General features: G+C 32.0%; 2 protein-coding genes across 4 annotated transcripts; both read left to right on the plus strand.

Annotated features, from left to right (window-relative positions):
- The first annotated feature begins 1,211 nt into the window (after positions 1-1,211).
- LOC114277321 (hyoscyamine 6-dioxygenase) lies at positions 1,212-3,423 on the plus strand. Its single transcript, XM_028219216.2, has 4 exons — positions 1,212-1,684; positions 2,244-2,494; positions 2,586-2,904; positions 2,998-3,423. Exons 1-4 carry the CDS (start codon positions 1,478-1,480, stop codon positions 3,241-3,243), a joined length of 1,023 nt encoding a protein of 340 aa, XP_028075017.2. The 5' UTR covers positions 1,212-1,477; the 3' UTR covers positions 3,244-3,423.
- A 2,329-nt stretch (positions 3,424-5,752) lies between these two features.
- On the plus strand, positions 5,753-9,988 carry LOC114277385 (dehydrodolichyl diphosphate synthase CPT3). 3 transcript variants are annotated; one of them, XM_028219284.2, is made up of 2 exons: positions 5,753-5,924; positions 8,499-9,988. In XM_028219284.2, the coding sequence occupies exon 2, from the start codon at positions 8,539-8,541 to the stop codon at positions 9,445-9,447; it is 909 nt and encodes a 302-aa protein (XP_028075085.2). In that variant the 5' UTR covers positions 5,753-5,924; positions 8,499-8,538; the 3' UTR covers positions 9,448-9,988. The 3 variants fall into 3 exon arrangements, with proteins under 3 accessions (XP_028075085.2, XP_082761717.1, XP_028075086.2); XM_082905591.1 differs by having other exon boundaries at positions 5,813-6,852; XM_028219285.2 differs by lacking the exon at positions 5,753-5,924 and adding an exon at positions 5,925-7,397.
- Positions 9,989-10,640: the final 652 nt, after the last annotated feature.

Below are 10,640 nucleotides of genomic sequence, written 5' to 3' on the forward strand. Positions count from 1 at the left end.
ATGTATTTTAATAATTTAGCCCCACCGTGCTATAAAAATCTAACTTAAATATATATATATATATAATAATAATAATAATTTTATATGATATTAAATTATAGCATAGTAAAAGAAACATTTATTTTGATAATTTTAACTCCATCGTACTATAAAAGTGTAATTTAAATAAATATATATAATGATTTTATATGATATTAAATTATAATGTAATACAAGAAGAAGTACTAATTTTGATATCAAAAATAATAATTATAAAATTAAAAATAAAGAGAGGAGACATGCATAGAGAGAAAAAATTTAAAAGTAAAACACTACTTTTAGTATATATAAAAATTAACAATCTTCATATTCGATCAACCAAATACAAAAAACCAAAAATCAGAAGGGATGTTGAAGAATACAACAGTGAAGAAATAACTCAATACAGAATCTGAAACGGCCTTTGAATATATATTTATCACTGATTTTCTTTTGTGATTTGTGATTGTATAGAATAATATTAGAAATATTTTGTAAAATTAAAGTATAATCCATATAGAATTTGTAGTTAGATTTAATGTAAAACTCTAATTTAAATTGTCAAATAAGTATTTCTCAGCAAATAGAGCCCTTACAAAATTGTTTAAGTGTAATGGGTTTGTGGGTTTGTTAGAGTAGAAATAAATAAGAGTGGTAAAACTTCTATGTAAATAGAAAATGTATGTTGAGGTGGCTTTTCTAAAAAAAAAAAAAAAAAAAAAAAAGACTCTAGAATGTGCCGCATAAGAAAATGAAAATTACTGCTTATATATATAAGATAAGATAAGATGAACATATTTTCAGGTTAAAATTCAAGTTGAGGTCGATTGACTTATTCAACTTAAGATTGGATATTGTGTTATGTGGGTCTATGTTGCTTAATTCAAACAAAACACGTCAATAATTTATATATTACTTTGATTAATAATTGAAATATTGTAATGAAAGTAGTTTAAGTTCTTTCTATCATGACCTTGCCTCAAGATATCAAAATCCCAAAGAAAATGACATTAATTATACTCAAAAGGAACTTCTAAAGAATGCACTCATTTGAAGAATAAATACTAATTTGATAATTTCCTATTAAGATCTTGGAAAAGCCTAGAATGATGTATTGAAATTGAAAGATTGACAACAGAAGGCAGGACCACATGCTACAATTAAAACTTCATGATCATCACTAGATCAAAATTATGGAATCTAATAATATTTGATTCTCATGAGGATCACATTCTCTTTATCTTAGGTTATAAAACTAGTGGCTTGCATAGTCATAATGCTGATACATTGTACCCCTTTCATTTTCCCGGAAAATGAAGGTACATTTATTTTTTCTCCAAACGGTACAAAATTTTGGACTTGTGATTTAGGAACTATAAAACACATGGTTTTTCCCCCACATCTTAAGCATTGAAACCAAATTCTCAGTTCTCACATAACAAATATACTCATCAAGAGGATGGCAATGCTTGTTTCAAGCTGGTCTAAAGATGTCTATTCATTGCCTGAAACTTATGTCTTTCCACCGGATCAAAGGGCTGGTGACCTCATTCCTCTGGCATGCAACAACCCAATAATTGACCTCAACAAGGCTGTCGATAATCACGGCCGCTCTGAAACGATTCAGCAAATTTTGAAAGCTGGCCGAGAATTCGGGTTTTTTCAGGTTTTAAGTTTGAAAATTATCCCATTTAATTTGACAATATTAGGCCATCACTGCTATCTGTTACGACTGTTACATAACTGTGGTTATATTTAAATGCCAATTTTTTTGCTAATTTTTTCCCTTTTTTAAGCTTTTATTTTTTTGTTTATTTGCTCGATATTAAAAATTGAACATAATTTTTTATATGCAGTTTTAACTTGAAAATATAAACCTTAACAAAATTAGTATCAATAAAAGGGCATATTATGAATTTATAGCACGTGAAATCATTAAATGTTGTCACAACTATCTTTATGGCAGCTTAAAAATAGTATGAAATTTAGTACATATATTTGATCGTATTTAAAAATGAATCCTCTAAAAAATCATTTTAAACCTTAGTGATATTGTATTAAAAACATGCATATCGTTAAATTGAAAAAATTCACAGCTCATGTTGCCTTAATGTTACACCATACCCATTACACCCCACAACCGTATCAGTGCCAACGACAACCTTTATTTGAAACCTTAACTGGGAATATAGATCAAATAACAATGAAATTTCACTGTAAAATAGGTGATCAACCATGGAACTTCGCAGACTTTAATGAATGAAGCGATGGAGGTTCTCAAGGAGTTCTTTGACATGCCTGCTGAGGTCAAGGAACGCGTGTTCAAAGTAGACTCGAGCAAAAAATGCCGGCTCTACACGAGCACTTTGAATTATGACACCGAAGAGGTCCATTTCTGGAGAGACAATTTGACTCACCCTTGTCATCCTTTAGAGGATTGCCTTCAACTTTGGCCTGAAAATCCCCCTAGATACCGGTAAACGGCTACAACAACAAAATGTGACCTTTTTATTACATAGTTTCCGCGACTAAATTATATATACATATTTTTTGGAACAAATTATCAGGGAAGTTTTGGGAAAGTATTCGGTTGAGGTGAGCAAATTGGTATTGAGGATTTTGGACCTGATTTGTGAAGGACTAGGACTAGAAAATGGGTACTTTGCAGATGAGCTGAGCCAAGTTCAGTTACTGTCAGTTAATCAGTACCCACGATGCCCTGATCCTAGTTTAGCCATGGGAATGCACAGACATTGCGATCCCAACGTTGTCACCATTCTAAAACAAGGCGACATAGATGGGCTTCAAGTCTTCAAGGATGGCCAGTGGATCAGTGTCGAGCCTCTTCCTAACGCCTTTGTCGTCATCATAGGCTGCCAATTACAGGTATAATCTGATTAAAGTTCAAAATCCAATTTTTATTTTTCTTTTACAATGATTAAAGGGTATTCTGAATTTTAATTTTTTGTTTTGTTGTAGATTATCAGTAACGACAAGCTGAAAAGTGCTGAACATCGAGTGGTGACAAATTCAGAAGTGGATCGGACCACGATTGGCTACTTTATTATTCCTTCATATGAATGCTTCGTAGAGCCAGCGAAAAATTTGATTGATGATTGCAATCCACCAATCTATAAAGCCTCCCAATACAAAGAGTTTCTTGGGACCTATGCAGAGAAAATTGGTGAATATGAAGCTGTAATGGAGTGTTATAAGCTCCAATAAGCTAGTAAGTAATGCTGTGTAAGATCATAGAAAGTGCTGTGGAATTGCAGTGTACAAATCTTTCAGTGCCTTGTAATATATGGAGCTAAAAATGTATTTTTAGTGTTTCTCACAAAGGCCCATGAAACATAATTACCTGTACCTTTTTTGTGAAATTATTAATTTGATTTTTATCATCAATCATTTATTTTGCATCACAAAATGGGAAATTGTAAAAGTAACAAGAAGATTAAACATCTCAGTAATGTGAAAAATTAATTATTATGATCATTATTATTATCGATTTCTTTAGGTAGAGAGAAACCCCTCCCAAATGAAAAAATGTAACACTTGGGTGTCGGCTTCTTCTTTTAAACTGGTCTAATAATGTTCAATCCTTATCGAAAATTTATGTTTTTCATCAAGAAAAAATAATTAGAAAATCATTTAGGATTTCCCATTAAAAGCAAAGATTTGTTCAAACTATGAGCACACAATAACTTCTTTAATATACACCATTAATCAAATATTCTGAACACTCTCTAATTAATTTTTTTAGAATCATAGATTTTTGAAAAATTAGATATAGGTGGTTAATCATTACCCACCTAAGTCCAGACTCAAGTTTAGCCTCAGGAGCACGTAAATACCGCAATTCTAATCATTTCTCACCTAAGTCTAGACTCAAATTTGACCTTAAGGCCATGTTTGATTCACAACACTAATAGTGAGGTATTAATAATCCTATTAAATTAGTGTGGTATTAGTTATCCCACCCCTACCCCATTACTAATAATCCTACAAATTTGTTGGATTAATTATCCATTGGATTAATAATCCTAAACTAAAATGTCAAAACAAACATAGGATGATTGGGCCCACGGATTAATAATCCCAATCCTATGCTTTAATCCTTCCAATCAAACATTAATAGTGAAGTATTAATAATCCTATTAAATTAGTGTGGTATTCACTATCCAATTAATAGTGAAGTATTAATAATCCTATTAAATTAGTGTGGTATTCACTATCCAATTGGATTAATATCCATTGGATTAATAATCCCACCCCTACCCCATTACTAATAATCCTACAAATTTGTTAGATTAATTATCCATTGGATTAATAATCCTAAACCAAAATGTTAAAACAAACATAGGATAATTGGGCCTACGGATTAATAATCCTAATCCCATGCTCTAATCCACCCAATCAAACATGCCAAAAGTACTAGACACCGCGAGCCTAAGCCCATAAGCTTACTTCCCTTAATCTTACTTCAGCGGGATGGGCTTCTCATCTTCAGGGTAATAAAATTTGATTTTGTTTTTGGTTTGAAAATTGGTCTTTTTATTTTAATTTATTTTTTGAGAGCTTTTAGGGTAGTATATTTTTTTTCCCACCCTCTCCCTTTCTTGTTTCTGCTCATAAATTACATCCAAAAAAATATATATTTAAATTATTCTTTAGCCTTGAAAGGAAAGTTAGGCCTCGTTGGCAATAAATTTTTTTAACATAATTTTTTGATGATTTTAATTAGATTAAAAAAATTCTATTTGGAATAATTTTTTAACTTTTTTTTGTAATTAATTTGATGGTTATAAAAGAAAAAATAAAATAATTATAATTTAAATATAATATTTTATTTTAATAATTAAATTAACCTATTAAATTTTTTTTATTAACTTATTTAACCTCAATCAGCCACCAAACGAGACCTCGGCAAGCTACTCACATGATGCCATGGCCTTTGTTTAGTTTCAGCATTTCAAAATTTTCTTAAAATGTTTTTAAAAAATCAATGTTAATTATTAAAAAAAAAAAAATTACTTAAAAGTACTATTTATAAATATTATGGTAACGTAGGTCCTATTTAAGATTTTGAACCAATAAGTTCTATTTAATAAAACTAAGAATATTATCAGCTTTTCTCAATTTTTAAAACTAAGAACATTATCAATTTTGTATAGTAATGTTCAAAATAATTGTTTCACTAATTGATGAAGAAAAACAGAGTATGAGATTAAACGTTTTTGTCTTTCTACTTATTGATTTGATTCTACTATTTAATAAAACTGATAACATTATCAGTTTTTTCCAATTTTAAAATTGAGAATATTATCAATTTTTTCATTTTTAAAGTTTTTTTTTGCACATCAATGTTCTATTATCATGCTCCTTTATAGACACAAATTTTTTAATTTTGAACAAAAAAAAATTCAAAATTTTCAAAAAAAACATTTTTTTTTGCACATAATTTTTTTCAATTAGAAAGTTGATGTTTTAAAATTTTGAAAATCAAAATAAATGTCAAATCATTATGTTTATTCATAAATAATCATAAATAATAAATAATCATTGTTTAAAAGACAATTCCGATTATCAAAAATTTAAATATAATTTAAAAGTTCAATTTTTTTTTAATTAAGACCTAATATAATATAAATTCATAAATTAAAACTTGTGTGTTAAATAAATAAATAAATAAATAAATAAATAAATAATAATAATAAAAAAAAAAAAAAAACTCACAGTTGAAGTGGCGTTTTCCTATTACAAGTTCCATGATGAAGTTGCGTGGTGGCTTCACACACGATACCGCCTCCATCTGATCCCCTCTCTCTCTCATGTATGAACTGAACCACTCGATTCAACTAGGAAGGACCTAGATTTTTTACCACAAGACAATCAAAGATTTACAGGTAATAACGAACGATCTTTCTCATTCTTTGTTTTTCTCTCTTTTCTTTACAGTTGATTAATTTCTACTCTTGTTTCTTTCTAATCGGCGTTCCTATATTCCTTCTTGAAATTGCACCAAATCTTGAACCAGTATCACTATTGATTGATGTGATTTGATTTTGCTGTGTTTATTGACTCTGAACATTTCATTGATTACAATTATATGCTTAAGTACATGGTTTTACTGTTATTAATGATTATTAGCCAATTTGTGTTAATTTCTGTTAATGGTTGTACTTTTTAATTGATTTCACTGTTTTCTTTGAAAACCCAGTACTAGTAGTAGAAATTGAATATTTGTTGATCAAAGTTCAGGATTGACTAGGTTGAGCAAGCAATCCTCCATAACTTAGCTGTAGGTTAATGGTGTGTGTGCAGTCATATCAAACATGTAGAAAAGCACTTTGGTCCTGTTTGATTCCCGGATATAAAGGTTGGATTGGATATTATATACTGTAGAGTCCACATATCTCCGGAATAATTATCATTGATGCTAACCAGCTCTGTTTTTAGAATCTTACGATTTGCGATTTGATTCACGATTCGATTCGCCCAAAAACCAATGAATTTAGCATTTTTCTCTTTTTGGTTGCAAATTGCAATATGATTTGATCCCATATATACTTCTTATTATACATTCCAAAATCCAACTTGAAATTGCTAGCTGTCTTTGCATTTATTTTGTAGATATCATTTCATTTTCGTTGACATGATTGTAGGACAACCACAAACTTGCCAATGGAACTTTGAAAAACACAAATTGATGGCAACACTTTGGAGTTGTGCTGTGGCCAACAGCACATATATCCTCTTTGTTACAATATGATTGATCTCCTATATCTATCCATTACCTTCCATAGCCCAATTTAACCATTGCGAGCTAGCTGTGTATGCACTCATTTCTCATATATCATTGCATTCTCCTTCGCACAATTCTAGAACAACGATGATCCTATTTTTGAAACTGTAGGAAACCCAAATTGATATCAATGCATTGGAGTAGTACGGAGACTCCAGCAGGTTCAGTTTGGAGCTTTAGGTTCTCTGAAAAATCATAACTGTCTCTATCGTCATGTACAATAATTGCTTCTTATATTAAATGCATATATTGTTTTATATTTCATGCCCACATTGTAGGATGTAGCAAGTTAAGCATTGACATGATGATGAGAAACCCAACTTTGTGGGGTGCTCCTTCCTATCTTTGTTTCTTGGCAATTAGCATAACTTTGGCTCCATCCTTGATGAGAGCTATATTGTGATCAACAAAGAGCACACGATGGATGCTTACCAGAATGATGTCTTTTTCTAGCACCATTTGCCTAAGTGTCCATGCGCTACCTATTGACTTGCAATTCTGTACAACTAACTAGTGATTTGCACACATGCTCACGGTTCAGGGAATCAGACCCACTAGAAATCATTCATAAAAGGTACCAAAACTCATGTCAGCAAACTACCTTTAGAAGGTAGATAAGATAGTTTGTGTGCAAAAATTGAGTAATCTGTTTGCAATCACTAGGGTATCAACTATAGATGGTTTTTTCATGTAATCAGTATGATATGAAGCAATCAGTTAAGGAAAAACTCTGAAAATGGAGAATACATGGGCTAATAGATATTTCTAAAATAAATATTAAAATTTTTTGTACACACTTTTTTTTCCAATATGTAGAATGTGGAAAATGACTTCTTACTATTTTGATATAACAAAATATAAATGTATTTGTAATGTAAAAGTGAAGAAATTGTTTTTATTTTCATGTATGGATATAAAAAAGTATTTATTTATTTGTTGCTGTATCATGTCCTAATTTTTTTGAGAATTGTCGTCTCGACGTGTATGTATCTTGTTGCATTCATGTCCCGTGTTCGTATCCTTGCTTCTTTGCCTTCGAGGTGTGGTATACTATTACTAGGCATCCAGATAATTAGCAGAGGCATATTTTAGTGCTCTTCAACTTTCAATGTTTTTTTGGGTTCCTAACATTCAAATTAGATGAACATGTTATGTGCTGTTAACTTCAAAAAAAACTGACCACACAATATGCAAATTCTTGGAACAATATCATAAAATGCCAAAAAATGATTTCAATATCTAACAAAATAACTGAAGCTCGTGGATTTTCATATGAATCATATCAGTTCTTTCAAATTACCTTCTTCAAATCTTTGAGAAAATGTCATCTAGTTGAAAAGCTGTGTATGACACTTGAAAACCTTTTAGACTTCGTTTTTCCTCATCGATAATGAAATTGGGTAAACTGAGCCTGTCATTCTGTGAAATGATTGCATGCAACCATGATTGTAATGATAGTCTGCTACTTTTATTTAAGTACCTGTATGATATGGCTTGAGTAGATATTTATGGTAGTACTAATAGTAAGAGTTTTCTAGTTCTTAAACATACTTTGACAGTCTCTCATTCCAAATTTGTAAAATATTTACACGTAGCACATGTTTTGAGAAGATTGACAAATGAATGCTTCATGATTGAACGGTTAATAATTCAAGATTATATTCATGATGAACAGGTTTCGCCTATGCTAATTTGGCACTAGTCAGGATTTTGATATGGATAAAGAGAGAGGTAATCAAGCATCCCGAATCTTTGGGAATTTCGGCAGTATCCTACGAAAATGCATTTTTGGGGTTCTTTCCATTGGTCCTGTCCCTCAGCACATTGCCTTCATCATGGATGGGAATCGAAGATACGCAAAGAAGTGGAAATTGATAGAAGGGACTGGCCACAGGATTGGTTTCTTGGCTCTCATGTCCATGCTCCAATACTGCTACGAGCTCGGTGTGAAATACGTAACGATTTATGCATTCAGCATTGATAATTTTAAAAGACGTCCAGAAGAAGTTCATTATGTTATGGAGTTGATGCAGGAAAAGATTGAAGGGTTAATCGAAGAAGAGAGCATAGTGAACCGCTATGGAGTTAGAGTTTACTTTATAGGTGACCTTAAGCTTTTGAGCAAATCTGTGAGGTTGGCAGCAGAGAGGGCTATGACAGCCACAGCCAGTAACTCCAAGGCAGTGCTGTCGATCTGTGTTGCCTACACTTCCACTGATGAGATTGTGCATTCTGTTCAAGAATCTTGCCAAGAAAAATGGGATGAACTCAAATTACTTGAAGAAAGTGGTGCTGGGTATGGTTTAATTGGACTTGGGGCCAATGAAATGAACCAAGGAGATGATATTATTAGTGTGACAGATGTTGAGAAACATATGTATATGGCAGTCACACCCGACCCTGATATCTTGATCCGTACTTCCGGTGAGACCCGCTTGAGCAATTTTCTTTTGTGGCAGACTGCGCATTGCCATTTATATTCTCCCTCTGCGCTTTGGCCAGAGATCGGTTTTTGGCATTTGTTTTGGGCAGTTTTGGACTTCCAAAGGAAATTTGTTTACTTGGAGGAAAGAAAGAAGGTTGTACAAATTCCACACCCCGACACAAATTGCTCATCTTCTTGACAATAATGTGGTTGTTCTACTTTAGTGATTGTATTCCTATTCCACAATTTGTCTTGACAACAGAATTCATTCAGACCTGGGTCGGGACTTCTTTTTCATGTCCGTGCCCTTGGTGCTAGGTTGAGAATATAAACTTGAATTTGCTACGTAGCAATATTTATTCTTCTGATACAGCAGAAGTTATACTCCGAACATTACACAGGGTCACATTCATGCATGGGAAGAGTCTTTCCTTGGCTTAGTGCATGCCAAGCAAGTACTAGGTTCGTGTATGGGGCTTGTATGTGGTGTGAAATTTTTGTATTTGTTGGCCTTTTAAGGTTGAACAGGAGTACTCTGTATATTTTTATTTTAATGAAGCATATGTATTGGATATATAATAGGTACTGGCATTCTCTGATTAGTGCTGATAAAACTTGTGGTTGTGTTTGTAGTCAGCACTGGAGGAGAAACTCTGTATGCTTCAATTTGGACCTGTAATTCGAATTTGAGCCATTGATTCGGTTCTTGTTCATCTGTATTAGAAGGGAGATTCTGAATCTGTGTTCTTGTTAGTTAAATTTGAAAGAGACTCATTACTGATTAGGCCATGGACTCATACAAAGCTGGGACGGAAAATTGGACTTCATGCTCAGAGGGGATTGAGAGTACCACCGCCCATGTGTTTATCCAAAACCATGTTGGTCAAATTTCTGGTCTTTGAAAGCGGCCAGGCCACTGAGTCTGCATGTCCGTTTTCTTAGTCTATGATCTCAACAGGATTAAGGCGTTTGTGTTCGGCACCTGCTTAAGAAGGGGAATTTTTTTTCTTTTTAGTAATTTTTTTTCTTCAAAATTTGTCAATTTTTGAACTTATTAGATGCACCTAGAACCAAAAAAAGGGGTCAAATTTGATGAAGTTTACTAAAAAACAATTTCAAATTTCAAAGTTCATCTTTTTTTGTTATTGAAAAAATTAGTCTTTTAGTCTAAAAGCATATAAAAAGTTTTTTTTACAAAAAAAAACAAAACAAAAACTGAGACTTTTTTTTTTTTTTTTTCTCTCTCTGGAAAGTAAACTAAAAAAAACTGAAAATATGGCTTTTTGGTGGATATAGGCATTCATTTAGGTTTTGATTTTCATCATTAATTTTAGGGAGATTTATTTGAAACCCTCTCGTAATAAAATTTCCAGCGCTGTTAGGTAGCTTGAA

This window comes from Camellia sinensis, chromosome 14 (assembly GCF_055761805.1).
Source record: "Camellia sinensis isolate YWXY chromosome 14, ASM5576180v1, whole genome shotgun sequence".
NCBI classification, from domain to species: Eukaryota; Viridiplantae; Streptophyta; class Magnoliopsida; order Ericales; family Theaceae; genus Camellia; species Camellia sinensis.

Excerpts from the sequence above, each read along its gene's own strand:
- LOC114277321 (XM_028219216.2), top strand. The coding sequence starts at position 1,478 with ATGGCAATGCTTGTTTCAAGCTGGTCTAAAGATGTCTATTCATTGCCT. Across the intron at positions 1,685-2,243 it reads GAGAATTCGGGTTTTTTCAG|GTGATCAACCATGGAACTTC; the intron begins GTTTTAAGTTTG and ends ACTGTAAAATAG. Across the intron at positions 2,495-2,585 it reads GAAAATCCCCCTAGATACCG|GGAAGTTTTGGGAAAGTATT; the intron begins GTAAACGGCTAC and ends ACAAATTATCAG.
- LOC114277385 (XM_028219284.2), top strand. The coding sequence starts at position 8,539 with ATGGATAAAGAGAGAGGTAATCAAGCATCCCGAATCTTTGGGAATTTC.